This window comes from Bufo gargarizans, chromosome 2 (genome assembly GCF_014858855.1).
Source record: "Bufo gargarizans isolate SCDJY-AF-19 chromosome 2, ASM1485885v1, whole genome shotgun sequence".
Taxonomy (NCBI): Eukaryota; Metazoa; Chordata; class Amphibia; order Anura; family Bufonidae; genus Bufo; species Bufo gargarizans.
Genome location: NC_058081.1, coordinates 455,732,785 through 455,751,839, shown reverse-complemented (window position 1 = coordinate 455,751,839; position 19,055 = coordinate 455,732,785). Strand labels below are relative to the sequence as shown.

The 19,055-nt window shown below is 38.4% G+C and overlaps 2 protein-coding genes and 1 pseudogene across 3 annotated transcripts in view; all 3 read left to right on the top strand.

Moving 5' to 3' along the window:
• The window catches only part of LOC122926009, a 401,881-nt pseudogene that overhangs the window by 35,951 nt on the left and 346,875 nt on the right, over positions 1–19,055 (top strand).
• On the top strand, positions 173–2,581 carry LOC122926008 (protocadherin gamma-B1-like). The gene has a single exon (XM_044277401.1). It carries the CDS (start codon positions 173–175, stop codon positions 2,579–2,581), a length of 2,409 nt encoding a protein of 802 aa, XP_044133336.1.
• The window catches only part of LOC122928287 (protocadherin gamma-C5-like), a 369,082-nt gene continuing 357,869 nt past the window's right edge, over positions 7,843–19,055 (top strand). Inside the window, exons 1-2 of one of the 2 annotated variants that reach the window (XM_044280993.1) lie at positions 7,845–8,987; positions 9,171–10,312. In XM_044280993.1, coding sequence (XP_044136928.1) covers positions 7,895–8,987; positions 9,171–10,312 — 2,235 coding nt within the window. In that variant the 5' untranslated portion in view covers positions 7,845–7,894. Of the gene's footprint in view, positions 10,313–19,055 lie in introns of both variants that reach the window. The other variant, XM_044280991.1, reaches the window with a different exon arrangement.

Sequence of the window (19,055 nt, the reverse complement as noted above, 5' to 3'; positions counted from 1 at the left end):
AAAACAAGACACCAGACAGATTTTTTCTTATCTCCTGCAACTTGGATTATTCTTTGATACAAAATATCTGAATTGATTTTTTTCTATCTTTATCATTTTGATACTTTTAAAGAAGCTGCAGGTACATTAACCTCCCATGGTTATACAGATTTGTATTTACAAAATGAGAGGCATGGAATGGAAGGTAGTATTTCTGCTTATTTCTTTCACATGTCATCATGTTTCTGCTCAGCTTCATTACTCAATAGATGAAGAAATAAAGCAAGGTGCTGCAATAGGAAATATAGCAAAGGATCTGGGACTGAATATAAAAGAACTATCATTGAGGAATTTTCATATTGTTTCAAGGGGTAAAATGCAATTTTTCAATGTGAATTTAGCAAATGGAGATTTGTATGTTGTAGAAAGAATAGACAGAGAAGAACTATGCGGAATTAAGCCAATTTGTTTATTGGGCTTTGAGGCTGTCATTGAAAATCCATTGCATTTATATACAATTAAAGTGGAAATACAGGATGTAAATGACAATGAACCAAGCTTTTCAAAAAACTATTTTGACATAGTGATCAGTGAATCTGCTTTACCTGGGGTCCGTCTAAACTTAATTAATGCACAAGATCCTGATCTAGGAACTAACTCTGTACAAGATTATAAAATTGATGAAAGTGAATACTTCTCCTTGGGAATAAAAGTCAACAATGAAGGAATTAAATCTCCTGAACTTATTCTTGAAAAGCCACTGGACAGGGAACGAAAAGATGTTTATGAACTCATTGTAACAGCTCTTGATGGGGGAAAACCTCCCAAAACTGGCACCACAGTCATAAAAATCATTGTTCTAGATGTCAATGATAATTTTCCCAAATTTAGTAAGGACACTTATAAAATAAGTTTAAGTGAAAATGCTCCTCTTGGTTTTATAGTTCTCCAGCTGAATGCAATGGATGAAGATGAAGATTTAAATGCCCAAATCACATATTCCTTTCAAGATGTTTCTGACACTGTGTATTCAAAATTTCATTTAGATCCAGTGAATGGAACTATTAGTATAATAGGAGACATTGATTTTGAGGTTACAGACAGATATGAGTTAACTGTAGAAGCTAAAGATAACGGAGGCCTTGCAGATCATTGCAAAATCATCATTGACATTACTGATAAAAATGACAATGCTCCTGAAATTACCATAACATCTTTCTCAGCAACAATTCCAGAGGACTCTCCACCATCTACAATCATTGCATTAATACATGTGCATGATTTAGACAGTGGGCAGAATGAAGAGGTGGTATGTGAAATTTCTGAAAACATACCGTTTCAATTAATATCATCCTCTGCTAATTATTATAAACTGGTATCTATTGGAAATATTGATCGAGAGAGAATATCTTTCTATAACTTAACCATTATGGCTATGGATAATGGATCACCTCAGCTATCCACCAATAAAACTATTCAGCTGAATATTTCTGATGTAAATGATAACCCACCTGCCTTTGAGAAGCAAATGTATATAGTCTATGTACATGAAAATAATCCACAAGGGACTTCAATACATAGTATTCATGCATCAGATAATGATATAAATGAAAATGCCAAAATAACTTACTTTGTTATTAGTACCAACATAGATGGTATTCCCGTCTCATCATATGTTTCCATAAACTCAATGACTGGAGTTCTCTATGCCCAGAGATCTTTTGACTATGAACAGTTGCGGGAATTTCAGTTCCGAGTGATGGCTAAAGACAGTGGATCTCCTCCTCTAAGCAGTAATGTCACAGTGAGGATATGTATCATTGATAAGAATGATAATGCTCCTAAGATTCTCTACCCATCACCAGACACCGAGGGATCAGCCTTATTTGAGTTTATTCCTCACTTTGCTGAAAAAGGTTATCTAGTCACCAAAGTGATTGCAGTGGATGCTGACTCTGGACACAATGCCTGGCTCTCCTATCACTTACTACAAGTTCCTGATTCATCTTTATTCACCATTGGCCAATATACTGGTGAAATCAGAATAACGAGAGATCTTCTAGATAGGGAATCTTTAAGGCAAAAAATTGTGGTTTTTGCAAAAGACCATGGAGTTCCATCCTTATCATCTACAGTTACTCTGAGCTTCATAGTTGCAGAAAACTTTCAGCAAGCTGTACCAGAGATAATACATCAACCCAGTAACTCAGATTCTTCATCTAACATAACTTTCTACCTAGTCGTTTCCATTGCTTTTATTTCTTTTATATTCATCATTATAGTGATGATCATAGTAATTTCTAAATGCAGAAAATCAAATGTACCATTAACTTTTGGAAATCTTAGTGGAAATGTGTATCCTCAGTTCACCCTGGGATGTCCTTCTGAGATCAGTGATGCAAGTTTACCTTTCCCATTCTCATATGATGTGTGTGTGACTCTGGACTCAAAGCAAAATGAAATTGCTTATCTGAAACCAGTGCAGAATGTGCCCACAGAGAATCTCATAGACACTGATGATTCAACAGTTGAAAATGATCAACTAGCCAGGTTGTCAGATGCTGGCACCCAACAGGTAAGAGGAAAGTATCTAAGTGTATAAATCATTATAATACATTTTACCATTATTTATGAAAAGCCAGTATCTGTCTACAGATGTGTCAATAGTTTCCTATCTTTACTCTTTACTCTTTGTATGAGATATCTTGAGATATGATAAGTGGCTCACGATAGCTAGCTTTGGGAAAAAAAAATTTGGCTTTGCTCACAATGCTTGACACAAATACGCAAATACAAAAACTTGTACATCACACAAAATTGGTCTTAGGATACAGTATCTTAAATAAAGGCAAAAGGTTCGGAATGACACAAAGTATTTTTACAAACTTGTGTCCTTTAAGATTATTAGAGATAATTAATTTGTGCTGATCATTACAATTAAAAACATGAAAAACCATAGCAAAGTCAACATTCAAAATCAGTATAGGTCAGAACAGAAGTATGCCAGCGTCGATGCCGCCACCTCACCACACGAGGTGGTCGGCGTGCTATATGTTTGTTTGTCTGTACCCGACAAAGAAAGCTCCTAATGAGCCAGGCAGGCAAAACGCGTAGAGTAAGCGCGTGTTAGGGTAAGACTCATACAATAGTAGTTATGGGCTGCTAAATAAAAGGCGCTATATTACTTAGAGGCTGCTGTAGCTCATTGACATACGGCATGGACACTGGTGTGGAGGTATTGCTAGTGAATCACGATTAGGCCACTGGCTAATCACATTTAACTATTTGAGCCCACACCTTATGTTCATTAGTGATTCTCCAGCAGCACCTATAGCGGATCAGATGTTACATTGTGGCAACCAAGTAGAGACCAGTTAATAAGCGCTACAGCATACTGGTATCTCTACCTACATTGTACTAGGTAGAGATCTATGTCGGTAGTTACCCATGAAAACAGAAGCTGGCCTCAAAAACACGGAGTGAGTGTCCCTTGGGAGTGTGCTGAAAATCACACACCCGGATAATAGTGTACACCTCCAGCGACATTTCAGTTTTCATCAATATATTTTTTATTCATTCTCTGATTTATTGAGGATCAATCCTTCCTGTCTGTTATTTTAAACAAATATCCAATAAAGATTAAGATTTTTATAGTTCAAATGTTCTTTTTGGCAGTGATAGAACATACCAGGAAGCCAAATGAACAAATGAGCCAGCTTTATCAGAGCAAGTAATGCAATCCCAAAAAGCATATTAGATACATTAAATAAATACCTCAATGCATGAGGTAAAAGATGACAGTATATGAAGAAAACCCAAAGTGGGAAAAGGAATGCTTTGAATACCAACAAAAATGTGACATGATAACTAGAGATGAGCGAAGTTTAGAAAACGCATTTCTTTGCGAACAGGAGATACAATGATGGGCAATGATTGCGCAGCCTCTCGTCATTGAAACCCTTAGATGTCACATTCATCGCTGATAGTGGCATCTGAGATAAAAAAAATTAGGGCCTTCAGGGTTAATCAGTAACAAAAAAAAGCCTAATCTTATCCATTTGAGCGCGATGAGGCCTCCGCAGCCTTCTTGCTTGAAGATCCCATGCAAAATCTCACGCGGCATGTGATGATGTCATCACGCTGGCTGGCATACATCACCGTGCACGAGATTTGGCACGGGATCTTCAATCAAGATGGCTGCAGAGGCCTCTTCGTGCTAAAATGGATGAGGTTTAATTAATTTTTTTTCAGGGAAAATTGATTACCACAAAACATGAGGCAATTCAGCTTTGCAGCAAATCAAAATCTCCCTGAAATTCAGATCGAAGTCCACTTAGAATACTTCGATGAACACTAATGATAATGCAACAAACCAGACCACCACCTCACCACCCTGACACACGATTCAAAGTCAGCTTTCTCATCTGCAAAAAATGTGTTGAGGTGACATAAAATACATGAAGACCAGGCTTAAACTGTCTTGAAAACTTCCATATTTCATTTTCTAAAAGTACATTGCCCTATAGTCATGATCAAGCATGGATAGTTTACAGTGTAGGGTGGCTTTCACACAGTGTTTCATCAGTGTTTGATCCAACCAGTGATGTGAATTCCATCAGTGATTGTAAGCCAATACCAGAAGCGGAGCCTATAGGGAAATAAGGTTCTGTAAGTTCTCTGTGTTTTTGACCAGCACCTGGTTTTGGCTCAAAATCACTGATGGAAATTTGATCACCATGTTGCATTTAGTTTTATCTTCTGGCACTAGATAATTGTAGTGGGCCGCCTGAGCCCTCCTCATAGCTGGCCAGAGGGATTTTTGGGGGATGTATTTTGTGATGGACTGTGGTTTTTGGCTCTGTTGGGGTGATATAATGTGCCACAATATGGTATTGCTGCCCCTGCCTTCCATCAATTTGGACCCGACTACAAAACATGGCCACTTTTAGTATTTTTTTCCAGGGCCACTTTAACTTCCCAGTCTGCCCCTTGTAAATTGGTGTGGATATGTGGATAATTGTTGCTAAAAGTGACCAGTTTAATGTTACTTAGTCCCTAGCCTTCAATTTTGTCCACTGGTGGATTTGTCCACTGGTGCTGCATAGCGTGTTGTACTATGGTCATATAAAATGAGTGATGATAACAATCAAATGATTTATTCAAATGGCAGACTTGTCCAATGACTTCAAAGCTTTTGGTATTTTTAATATATTTATAGATTTATATATACTAGCAGAAAGACCCAGTTTCGCATGGGTATATTTCATCTATTTCATTTCATATTTCCGTGTGTCATAAAAATATATCAACATTATCCCCCATAACAGTGACCTCTACAGTATCCTCCCCTTTAAGAATGACCTCCACAGTGCCTGCCCCTTTAACAGTGATCTTTACAATGCCGCCCCTTTAACAGTGACCCTCACAGTGGCCGCCCCTTTAGCAATGACTGCATCTTTAACAGTGACGTCCACAGTGCACACCCCTTTAACAGTGACCGCCTCTTTAACAGTGACCTCCACAGTGTCTGCCCCTTTAACAGTGACTTCCACAGTGTTCTCCCCTTTAACAGTAACCTCCACAGTGGCCACCCCTTTAATAGTGAACTCCACAGTGCCTTCCCCTTTAACAGTGACCGCCCCTTTAACAGTGACCTCCATTATGCCCGCCACTTTAACATTGACCACTACTTTAACAGTGACCTACATAGTGGTTGCCCTTTTAACAGTGACCTTCAAAGTGCCCTCCCCTTTAACGGTGACTTTTGCAGTGCCCGGCCCTTTAACAGTGACCTCCACAGTGCCCGCCCCTTTACCATTATCCACCCCTTTAACAGTGACCTTCATAGTAACCGCTAGTTTAACAGTGACCTCAACAATATCCGCCCATTTTAACAGCGACTTCCACAGTGCCTGCCACTTTAACAGTGACCTCCGCAGTGCCTGCCCATTTAACAGTGACCTCCACAGTGCCTGCCACTTTAACAATGACCTCCACAATGCCCACCCCTTTAACAGTGACCTCCACAGTGTCCACCCCTTTAATAGTGACCTCAACAGTGTCCGCTCCTTTAACAGTGACCTCCACAATGCCCACCTCTTTAACAGTGACCGCCCCTTTAATAGTGACTTCCACAGTGCCCGCTCCTTTAACAGTGACCTCCACATTTCCTGTCCCTTTAATAGTGCCCACCCCTTTAACAGTGACCTCGACAATGCACGCCCCTTTAGCAATGACCTTCACAGTGTCCTCCCCTTTAACAGTGACCTCCACAGTGCCTGCCCCTTTAACAGTGACCGCCACAGTATCTGTCCCTTTAACAGTGACCTTCACAGTGTCCACCCCTTTAAAATTGACCACCCCTTTAACAGTGACCTCCACAGTGTCCAACACTTTAACATTGACCACCCCTTTAACAGTGACCTTCATAGTGGCTTCCCCTTTTAACAGTGACCTTCACAGTGCCAGCCCCTTTAACAGTGACTTCCACAGTGCCTGCCCCTTTAACAGTGACCTCCACAGTTCCCACTTCTTTAATATTGACCACCCCTTTAACAGTGACCTTTATAGTGGCTGCCTCTTTAACAGTGACCTTCACAGTACCAGCCCCTTTAACAGCGACTTCTTCAGTGCCCGCCCCTTTAACAGTTACCTCCGCAGTGCCTGCCCCTTTAACAGTGACCATCACAGTGCCTGCCCCTTTAACAGTGAACTGCACAGCGCCCGTCCATTTAATAGTGGCCCCTGCCCCCCATGCATGTAGCAGTGTAGTTGTGCCATCATACGTCATATGACTGAATATTTAAGGACCTGCGAACTGCTAAAACCTGTGATCAGTTGTTATGGCAACCTGGAGTAGGACCTGCAAGCTTCTATTGGCTAATAAGGGACACGTGACTGTGTGTATGGCAGTTAGGATTTAAGTGAAAGGCTTGCTATCTCCTATTGGCTAATATCTTTGGAATATCTCATGAACGGTACGTCCTAGAGAACTGAGACCCAATCTAAAACCTTCCCGGACACCTGATGTACCTGTGTACCAAATTTGATGTGAAGATTGGTCCAGTCACTTGGTTGTGCTTAAAGAACGTCTAGACAGACAGACAGAAACTCATTTTTGAATATAAAAGATATATACATATATAAATATATATATAAAAAAAATATATATATATATATATATATATATATATATATATTGAAGATAAAATGATCACCAAAAGGCAAAAAGTTTAAGATTCCCTTGGTATTTTAAAGAAAAAAAATATATATATTTCGATCTTTAATACTTTCAAAATAACAAAAAAGAAAAAGGGCCTGAAGCTACCCTGCTTGTTTAGTACCTAGTAGCACTCCTTTTTGTAGCAACCCAAGAGTCTTTCAATTTTTATTTGAGGGATTTTCATCCATTCTTCCTTGCAAAAGTCTTCTAGTTCTGTGAGATTCCTAGGCCGTCTTGCATGCATTCAGGGGACGGTGAGGGTCATTAAAAAACCTTCAGCTTGTGCCCTTTGAGGTAGTCTATTGTGGATTTTGAGGTGTGTTATAAGATCATTTACCATTTGGAAAAGCCATTTACGATCATAATTTATTTGTAATTTTAAGAATTACAAAAATCATATTTTAACAAGACAATTTTTCTATATATATTGTGGACACTATCTGTTTGCACTTGAAAGTATAAAATAGAAACTGTGTTGGTGCAGTTCCTACTTTAGACTCTAAGTGCCACTGTTTGACTGTGTATTGGAAATTAGTTCTTAGGGTTTGCAATACCTATTACAGTTTCAATGCAAAAAATCTGCAGAACAAGACACAATACAAGGTTTCTACTCATCCTCTGCAACTCTGTTTTGTTGACAATTTGGATTTTTTATTTTTCCAACGTGGATGTACCAAACAGAAAAATAACTTAATGGAAGAAATGAGTGATCATTCCAGAAAAAGAACAATGAAATGGCAAGTAGCATGTTTTCTTCTTTTACTTATATGTGGATATACCAGTGCTCAGCTTCACTACTCAATACCTGAGGAATTAAAGCAAGGATCGATGATAGGAAATATAGCTAAGGATCTAGGATTGAAAACAAAGGAATTACAACTGAGAAAGTTCCATATTTTTTCAAGAGGAAACAATCAATACTTCAATATTAACTTACAAAATGGGGAATTGTATGTTACAGAAAGGATAGACAGGGAGATTCTCTGTGGGCCAAAACAAAATTGTCTGATTAGCTTTGAAGCTGTAATTGAAAATCCTCTACATTTATACACAATTAAGGTACAAATTGAGGATATAAATGACAATCCTCCAAGTTTTTCACAAAATATTTTTGATACTGCAATTAGCGAGTCAGCTTTACCTGGAGTACGTTTGGCTTTGGGGCTTGCACAAGATCCTGATATTGGAGTCAATTCTGTACAGGACTATAGGATAAATGAAAATGAATACTTCTCACTGGGAATTAAAGTGACCAAAGATGGAATTAAACACCCAGAGCTTACTTTGGAGAAACCTCTGGATAGAGAAAAACAGAGTATATATGACTTAACTCTAACTGCATCAGATGGGGGAACACCTGCTAAAACTGGTACTGCCCTCGTAAGGATAATAATCCAAGACGTAAATGATAACTTCCCTAAATTTAACAAAGACATATACGAATCAAGTATTAATGAAAATGTCCCCATCGGTTTTTTAGTTCTCCAATTAAATGCTATAGATGAAGATGAAGGTTCAAATGCAAAAATAACATATTTATTTCGAGACATTCCAGAAAGTATCTATTCAACCTTTAGAATAGATCCAGTAAATGGAAGTATCTCTGTGATTTCAGATATAGACTATGAGGTCACAGACAGATATGAGTTAACTGTGGAAGCAAAAGATGGTGGTAACCTGGCTGCTCACTGCAAGATCTATATTGATGTCATTGATATAAATGACAATGCTCCGGAAATAACGGTCACATCTCTATTAACATCAATTCCGGAGGATTCTCCACCAGGTACCATTATAACACTGATCAATATACATGATTTAGATAGCAAAGAAAATGGGGAGGTTACTTGTGAACTTTCTGAAAATGTACCATTTGAATTAATATCAACCTCTGGAAATTATTATAAATTGATAACTACAGCTTTAGTTGATAGAGAGAAAATTTCTCATTATAATATAACCATTACAGCTATGGATAATGGATCTCCTCAGCTATCTACCAATCAAACTGTTCAACTGAATATTTCTGATGTGAACGATAATCCACCTGCCTTTGAGAAGGAAAATTATACTGTCTATGTACAAGAAAACAATCTGCAAGGGACTTCAATATATAGCATTCATGCATCTGATTGTGATAGTAATAAAAATGCTAGAATTATATACTCTGTACTTGGCAATAAAGTAGATGATATTCCAGTCTCATCATATGTTTCCATAAACTCAGTGTCTGGAGTAATTTATGCTCAAAGATCATTTGACTATGAACAGTTGCGGGAATTTCAGTTCCAGGTGATGGCTAAAGACAGTGGATCTCCTTCTCTAAGCAGTAATGTCACAGTGAGGATATGTATCATTGATAAGAATGATAATGCTCCTAAGATTCTCTACCCATCACCAGACTCTGAGGGGTCAGCCATATTTGAGTTTATTCCTCACTCTGCTGAGAAAGGTTATCTAGTCTCCAAAGTGATTGCAGTGGATGCTGACTCTGGACACAATGCCTGGCTCTTCTATCACTTACTACAAGTACAAGAACCATCTTTATTTGCCATTGACCAGCACAATGGCGAAATCAGAATCAGCAGGGATCTTCCAGATATGGATCCTTTAAGACAAAAAGTTCTAGTCATTGTCAAGGATAATGGATCCCCATCTCTATCATCTACAGTAACTTTGAGCTTAGTTGTAGCAGAAAACTTTCAGCAAGTTGTACCAGAGATAAGACATCAACCGATTAATTCAGATTTATCCTCTAATACAACTTTCTACCTCATAATTTCAATTACTCTGATCTCAGTTTTGTTCATTGTAACTGTAGTGATTATCATGATTTCCAAATTCAGAAAAACAAACACTCCAACATCATTTGGAGCTTTTAGTCACAATGTGTATCCTCAGTTCACCCTGGGATGTCCTTCTGAGATCAGTGATACAAGTTTACCTTTCCCAGTCTCATATGATGTGTGTGTAACTCTGGATTCCAAGCAAAATGAAATTGCTTATCTTAAACCAGTGCAGAACGTCCCCACAGACAATCTCATAGACACTGAGGAGTCAACTGTTGCAAATAATCCACCAGACAGGCTGACAGAAAATACTGTACTACAGGTAAGTGACATAAAGTAGTAACTTGAATATATACACCAGTATAGTACAGTGCTGCCCATAATTATTCATACCCCAGGCAAATTTTGACTTAAAGTTACTTTAATTCTACCAGCAAGTAATTTTTTGAAGGGAAATTACATAGGTGTCTCCCAAAAGATAATAAGACAATGTACAAGAGGCATTATTGTGGGGAAAAAAAAATTTCTCAGCTTTTACTTATCCAAGCCATTCTGAGATTATTTTCTCGTGACACATTGTACTTCGTTATAGTCATAAATTTGAGTCAATATATTTCACCTTTATTTGTGAAAAAATCCCAAATTTACCCAAAATTTAGAAAAATTCCCAAATGTTCAAATTTCTATTTCTCTACTTTTATAATAGATAGTGATACCTCATATAATAGTTATTACTTTACATTTCCCATATGTCTACTTCATGTTTGGGTCATTTTGAAAATTACATTTTATTTTTTGGGGACGCTAGAAGGCTTGGAAGTTTGGAAGCAAACCTTAAAAATTTTCAGAAAACTTCCAAAACCCACTTTTTAAGGACCAGTCTAAAGTCACTTTGTGGGGCTTATATAATAGAAACCACCCAAGAATGACCTCATTTTAGAAACTACACCCCTCAAGGTATTCAAAACAGATTTTACAGACTTTTTTTTAACCCTTTAGGTGTTCCACAAGAATTAATGGAAAATGGAGATGAAATTTCAGAATTTCACTTTTTTTTGCAGATTTAACATTTTAATTCATTTTCCCAGTAGCAAAGCAAGGGTTTACAGCCAAACAAAACTCAATATTTATTACTCTGATTCTGCGGTTTACAGAAACACCCCACATGTGGTCGTAAACTGCTGTTTGGCCACACGGTAGGCCGCAGCAGGAAAGGAACACCATATGGTTTTTGGAAGGCAGATTTTGCTGAACTGGTTTTTAGATGCCATGTCCCATTTGAAGCCCCCCTGATGCACCCCTACAGTAAAAACTCAAAAAAGTTACCCCATTTTGGAAACTATGGGATAAGGTGCCAGTTTTTTTGGTACTATTTTGGGGTATATATGATTTTTAATTGCTCTATAATACATTTTTTGTGAGGCAAGGTAACAAAAAAAATTTATGTTTTGGCACAGTTTTTATTTTTAACAACATTCATCTGATAGGTTAGATCATGCGCTATTTTTATAGAGCATGTTGTTATGGACGCAACAATATCAAATATGTCTACTTTCTATGATGTTTGTTTCAGTTTTACATAAAGCATTTTTGAAAACAAAAATTATGTTTTTGTATCTCCATTTTCTGAACACCCTATTTTTTTCTGATCATCGTCTTGTGCAGTGGCTTGTTTTTTGCAGGAAGAGTTGACGTTTTTATTGGTACCATTTTTGGGTACATTTGATTTTTTGAGCATTCATTATTACACTTTATGGGGCAAGGTGACCCAAAAATTGGTTGTTTTGGGGCAGTTTTTATTTATTTGTTTTTATAGTGTTTACTTGAGGGATTAGGTCATGTGACTTTTTATAGAGCAGATCGTTACGGATGTGGCAATACCTAATATATCTACTTTTTCTTATGTACACAATAATAGCATTTTTGAAACTGAAATAATGATATTTTAGTGTAGCCATAGCTTTTATATTTTTTGACCAATTGTCTTATATTGAGGTCTAATTTTTTGCGTGATGAGGTGATGGTTTAATTGGTGCTATTTTGGGGGTATATGACTTTGATTGCTTGGTGTTGCAATTTTTGTGATGTAAGGTGACAAAAATGGCTTTTTTTTATACATTTTTTTTTTTTACGGTGTTCACCTGAGGAGTTAGGTCATGTGATATTATTATAGAGCAGGTTGTTATGGACGTGGCAATACCTAATATGTCAACTTTTTTTTTTTCACTTTAGCACAATAATAGCAGTTTTGAAGCAAAAAAAATCATATTTTAGTGTCTCCATTGTCTGAGAGTAATAGATTTTTTATTTTTTGACCAATTGTCTTAAGTAGGGTATAATTTTTTGGGGATGAGGTGATGGTTTGATTGGTACTATTTTGGGGACATACACCTTTTTGATCGCTGGCTGTTGCAATTTTTGTGATGTAAGGTGACAAAAATTGCTTTTTTTTTTACACAGTTTTTATTTTTATTTTTTTACAGTGTTCACCTGAGGGTTTAGGTCATGTGATATTTTTATTGAGCTGCTTGTTACGGATGTGGTAATACCTAATATGTATTTTTTTTATGTATTTCACTTTAGCACAATAATAGCAGTTTTGAAACCCAAAAATAATGTTTTAGTGTCTCCATGTTCTGAGAGATATATATTTTTTTGGGGGTGATTGTCTTAGGTAAGGGCTCATTTTTTGCAGGATGAGGTGATGGTTTTATTGATACCATTTTGTGGGACATACGCTTTTTTGATCGCTTAGTGTTACACTTTTTGTGATGTAAGGTGACAAAAATGGCTTTTTTTTCCAGATTTTTTATTATGAAATAAGAGGAAATGGGTGTTGTTTTTTCTTTCTTTACTTAAAAATGTTATAAATAAAAAATAAAAAAAATTATTTTTTATTTTCTTTATTTCTGATTTTCACTTTTGGGGGTCTGATCCCCTCTGCAATGCATTACAATCTGTTTTGTAATACATTGCCTGTTCGTGTACTACAGTAAGTCGTACACTAACAGGTTGCCTAGGAGACACAGCCTGAGGCTGGATCTCCTGGGCACCCGTAGAAGGCATGTCCCGATGCAGTGCAAGGCATTGGGCAGCCTCTGTACATCATCGGGCTGCCTTCTGACAAACCCCTTCTATGTTGCGGTCAGTGCAGACCACAGCATAGTAGGGGTTAATCCGACAACATAGGCTTTTACAGAGATGCTGGCGGATACAGCAGAGGCCCAGCTACCTAGGGACTGCCGGGCCCCTGCAGTGATCGCGCACGCACCGCTCCGGTGCCCGCCCGATGACCATGACATACTATTACGTAAACTTGTGGGAATGCAGTGGCTTTTATGACATATTAGTACGTCATGTGTCGGGAAGGGGTTAAAAGACAATAAACAGCAACAAAAAGCATTGAAGTATATATTGGAAGATTACAGTATATACAAAACTAGGGAGTGAAATATAGACAGAATATAGACAGAAGGCAAATAAAATCTCTATACACTTTTAAGATCTCCTATGCCTGAAAAGAGCATTTGCTTAAATGATTTTGAAACAACATATACATGCAAAACTCATGATTTTTTACTATAGGTCATTGCCAAACCAAATCAAGTATTAAATTATTGAGAATGCATAACAGTCAACAAGGCATAAGTGTTTATAAGTATTTGGCAACATCAGAAAAATATAACGGTCAGCAAACAGTACTGGTAGGGCAGAACTCCACATGTATATGAGTGATTCACTAAACATGACCAAGTCGTTGGATAAAGTTTCAGAATCATGCCCAACGCAACCACCCTAAATGGAAGTTGTTTCCATTTCTTTACTGTACTGTACAACAAATGGGGTTGTAGTTGGGGTTATATTTATGAGGTTTTGATGGGACAAGCTGCCACCTGGTTAGCATTTTATTTTTCTTAGATCCTAACATATTTGATTGTCTGTCTGGGGACCAAAAGTATTTTCTAAAATAATACATAGGTGAATTTTAGATGAATAAAGTTTAACTTTAAAAGTTAATATTATAAATTGGCATCTCCTACACTAACAAAAGCAGGGAGCTGCTAAAAAGTACATCTCCCTCTCTAAACGACTTGGCACCATGAAAGATAAGTATGTGTACGGTGTACAGTACAATATTTAGAACACATATATTCTGCCAATAATATAATAATCCTATTTGATCATCTAATAAATAAATAAATAAAAAATAAAAAAAGGCACTATGATCGTTTTACATATATTTTTGCTACAGTTATGGTAACCATACACATTAGATACTGTTCAGCCAACAGCAGTTCCCCCTCCAGTCCCTCATACAAATGTATGCGGAACATACATATATTCTTTATAGGAGAGGGAAATGAGTTGCTACCAGATACCTCTAGTGGCATACATAGAGAAGTAAGGGCCCCATTGCAAGGATCAAACCAGGCCCACACACAGGACAGAAGTGTTTCCACCTAAAACTCTTTCAATGACCCTTGGGCCATTTTTTACATTGCCTTGTTTGCTAAAATTTGGTCCTTTAGATGGTAGAGTCCTGACTAAGTTTTTAACCCCAGTAGAAGAGCAAATGATCCCAACTGGGCCCCCTCTTGCCCTGGGCCCCATAGCAGTCGCGTGGTCTGTGGCTATGGTAGTTACGCCTCTGTCTCTAGCAGTGGCTTATCTCATGTGAGAACAAAAGAAAGACTTGTTCAAATACAACATCCTTCTTTTGTCTGACATCTGTATTTTGGACCCCCCAAAAAACATTAGATTTTTGGCTGGTCCTACCAAAATGAAGAGATTCAGTCGACATTTATCTAATGTGTATGGCCACTGTTAAAACCCTAAGTAGCCTTTAAGTTGAAGTATATTGGCTGATCTCTGACTGGTCTTGAACAAGTAGTTTAACAATAAGGTTCAGTCCACAGTATTGAACTCAAAGGAGATCACAGCAGTGAACCAACAGTCCAATAATTGTCAAAAACACTTTATTGGTACACACTTTTGTTTTGTTTCTGCTTTCACATTAACTAAAGCATCCATCCTGTGCCTCCTCCAACAAATCAGTCCTTCTTTTGATAATATGCCCTGTCTTTTTTCCATTTCGGAGAAGACATTGGCTGACAGTGGTTGACATTTTTTCTATCAAAGGAGAAGCAAAGCATTCATTCATTTTTTAACTACCATATATGTCCCTTGCCAAGAATCTCTACCTTTCTCTGTCTACTGTAGAAAAACTCTTCTGTGCTCATTCTTACATAAGCAGCTATGGTATGCATATATAGCAGACACACATTGGCACTGTAACCTATCTGGTATTAAAATGTACATCTTGTGACAGGAGTGTGGACATAGGTTGTCTTATAGAAAAATGTGATGTAGGGCTATAAGTTGAGGCTTGAGAACTAAAATGTTTTGTTTACTCTGTTAGTCTTTCTTCTGTCAATCTAATTTATCGTAGGGGACATTAACTAATCTGTATACACCACTAATATAAACAGGTTGCAAATTTTGGCGCACTCCATTTGTGTGGCAAAATTTGTGACATTTCCACTTTTATGCCTCTTTTCTAAAGGGGTAAGAAAACCACACAGGCCGGTAGGCCCGACTCGATTTATTATTCTCCAAGCGTTTTTTGACATGGCAAATGGCTTAAATGTATGCCAACAAGAGGGCTAGTGTAAAGTTAAGTGTGTCACATGGCCTGCTGGATGGATTGCCTGTACCTCTACATAGCTTTGGCACTTCTGCTGGCAGTGCAGAGGAAGTTAAGACAGTCATGGAAAACGCTGGTCTTAATAAATGCCCCCATTGTGTGTGTGCATATATAAATATGTCAATATATCTCTATATTCAAACTGTCTTGTTGTTAAATTATTGATATACACAGGTATGCTGTGCACAGATATCATACATTGCTACTAATATCTGCTAATCAGCTATTAAAGAGTCTGCAGTACTCAGGAGAGTGCTACGGATTTCTTCTAGGTCATTGAAGTCACGTTCATTGGTTACATGACCTACAGTATGTGCAGTTCAGTCCGTTTTAAGTGAATGGATATGGGCTGCAATACCAAGTACAGTCTGTCACAGTATGGTTCACTGTGACACTGGGTTGCCATATAAGGTGGCTTCCTGCACACCTGCATACTGGCTGCGGGCCTTTACCCATGTATGCTGGTTGCTTGAGTGGTGCATGCTGTCTCCAGCCTTTTATAGTGTATGAACTGTGTCCTATGAATTTTTGTACTCCCTGTATCTGTATCACAATGCTGTTCACTGTGATGCCGTGTCGACTGGCTGGCTGGCCAGCTGGCTCTTGTGCCATGCAACAGTTCCGCATAGGTTTCTAGGCAATGTATCTATGTCGTTTGTATTTCCTGATCTGTCTGTGTGAGCCATGCATCAATTCCACGTGGGTTTCAGGTAAAGATAAGTGACAGTTTACAAAAAGAAAATTCCACAAAGAAATTCACTTTAGGATGAATGACTGAGCATTGCAATAACTGGAAATGGCGATTGTGCCCCCTCCCACGTCATTGAACCCCTCAAATTCTGCATTCATCGCTGATTGCGGCATCTGAGATAAAAAAAATGATGGCTTTCAGGGGTTAATAAGTTAACAATAAATAAATATTTAATACTCACCTTATTAATTTGAGCGCAAAGAAGCCGCTGTGGCCATCTTGATTGAAGAAGACATGATCACACTGGTTATCGTGGTGGCATCATACATCACCGCACATTACATTTTGCATGGAGTCTTCAATCAAGGTGGCCTTTTTATGCTCAAATGGATTAGATGAGTATGATTTTTTTTACCGCCATTTAATTGAAAATGGACTCATTACCATGAAGCACAATAAAATTCGGCTTTTCGGCTAATCAAACTCTCCATAAAATTCTGATCAAAGTCCACTTCAGATACTTCGATTCACTCAGCATGAGTTCCAAGCAATGTATCAAAGTTGTCTGTATGTCCTGATCTGTCTGAGTGTGCCATGCATCAATTCCGCATAGGTTCCAGGCAATGTTTCAATGTTGTCTGATTAGGATTTTACAGTATCTGTCTATGTTCACCATGTTCCATGTATCCTGATTTGCATGAGTACCTGGCTATGTGGCTCTGTCCATGACCCTGGGTATCCTGATCTTGTGTCTTCAGCGAAGACCAGATCCCTGTATAGGGGTTAAAGGGTGAAAACCAGTGCGGCACCGGAATTCCTGCAGTGCTCACTGGAGCACTGCAGTCTCTTCCAACAGCTGATCAGTGGTATGTTATGAGTTTGATGACATATCCTGAGGATAAAGGCCATTGGGCATATTATCGCTAACAAGCTCATTAGCAATAATCTGCTGGTGTTAAGGTGTTGCCAATTACCTGGCTAAACAACAAAACACTCGTTCATCGGCTAATAGGATCATTCATAATGTGACTTAAATCATTGTTTGGAGTAAGAAAACAATGGAGTAAGTGGTCTAAACACCACTTTGGTGCTGGCAAAAAATGATTCTGTTTTAGGATGAGCGAAGGCATTAGTGATTGTTACTCCCCATACTTTGGAGGAAATCGCTGCATATAAATGTAGCAGTCTCCTCCACTGATATGCAGGCTATTGCCAGGCAGGAACGCTTCCTTCTCGACAATCGTCTTCTCAGTTGAGCAGTGTAAGGCTACTTTCACACTTGCGTTCGGAGCAGATCCGTCTGGTGTCTGCACAGACGGATCCGCTCCTATAATGCAGACAATGGGATCCGTTCAGAACGGATTCGTCTGCATTATATTGTAGAACAAATTCTTAGTGTGAAAGTTGCTCAGACGGTTCCGTCCAGACTTTACATTGAAAGTCAATAGGGGACGGATCAGTTAAAAAATTTAGCCATATTGTGTCAACATCAAACGGATCCGTCCCTATTGACTTACATTGTAAGTCTGGACGGATCCGTTTGCCTCCGCACGGCCAGGCGGACACCCGAACACTGCAAGCAGCGTTCGGGTGTCCGCCTGCTGAGCGGAGCGGAGGCCAAACGCTGCCAGACTGATGCATTCTGAGCGGATCCGCATCCACTCAGAATGCATTAGGGTGGACGGATGCGTTCGAGGCCGCTTGTGAGAGCCTTCAAACGGAACTCACAAGCAGAACCCCGAACGCTAATGTGAAAGTAGCCTAAAGGGGAGAGGCACAAAAGGGACAAAGTAACAAATATTGCACAGTGGACCAGATAAAATTGCTGGTTCACATTAGCTAAAAACACATGCGTTACATTCAGATTTTGCTGCAGATTATGGTGGGGATTTTTGGTTGATTTTAACCCAACGTATTGCAAGTAGTAAATGCTGTGGTTCCATAACAAAATTTGCATGCTGCATATTTGAAAATCAGCATTATGCTAACTTTCCCATACATTTTTAAAGCCCATCCAAATGCATTTTACTGTACATATAGTGTACGTATGGTCACCATACATATTATTGTATCAGTTATGCATTGAATGGCAGTTTCGTCCAACAGTCTACTGTGTGTGAGGTGCTCCTGACTATGTTCGACAGATGATGTTGGGGGAAAAGTGGATCAGGTGAAGTGAATACTTTCGCCCAATCTTTTTGTTCTCCTGGAAGATAAGTTTTTGTCGAGGATTCGGGCAGTGGTTTTCTTCCCTCTCCTCTTTGAATACACATACGTGTTTGCCCAAATTAAACTTTTATGTGTATAGGGGGAGTTAGGATAGATAGCTGTCGGTCAAATAATTATTTCAGCCAACAGCTATTGAATATGTATGGCAACCTTTAGTGAAGATGTGTCTGTGATAAGGTCAGGGTGAATGTGGCTTATGTTCTTGGGTTAAAGCTATAATGAAATCATGGTGTATATATAGTAAGCATCCTTGCAGAAATTTGTTTTCAATGTATGCTTACCTAAAATTCTGTCCTTTCCTAGTTATGTCTCTTAAAGGGGATGTGTCATCAGTTAGTTAGCTTATATATGTAATACAGATAGTTAGTGGGAGATAGTGCTGTGATGTCACAACAATACTTAGTGCACCAATCAGTAATATGCAGTCAGACCTGCAAAAAT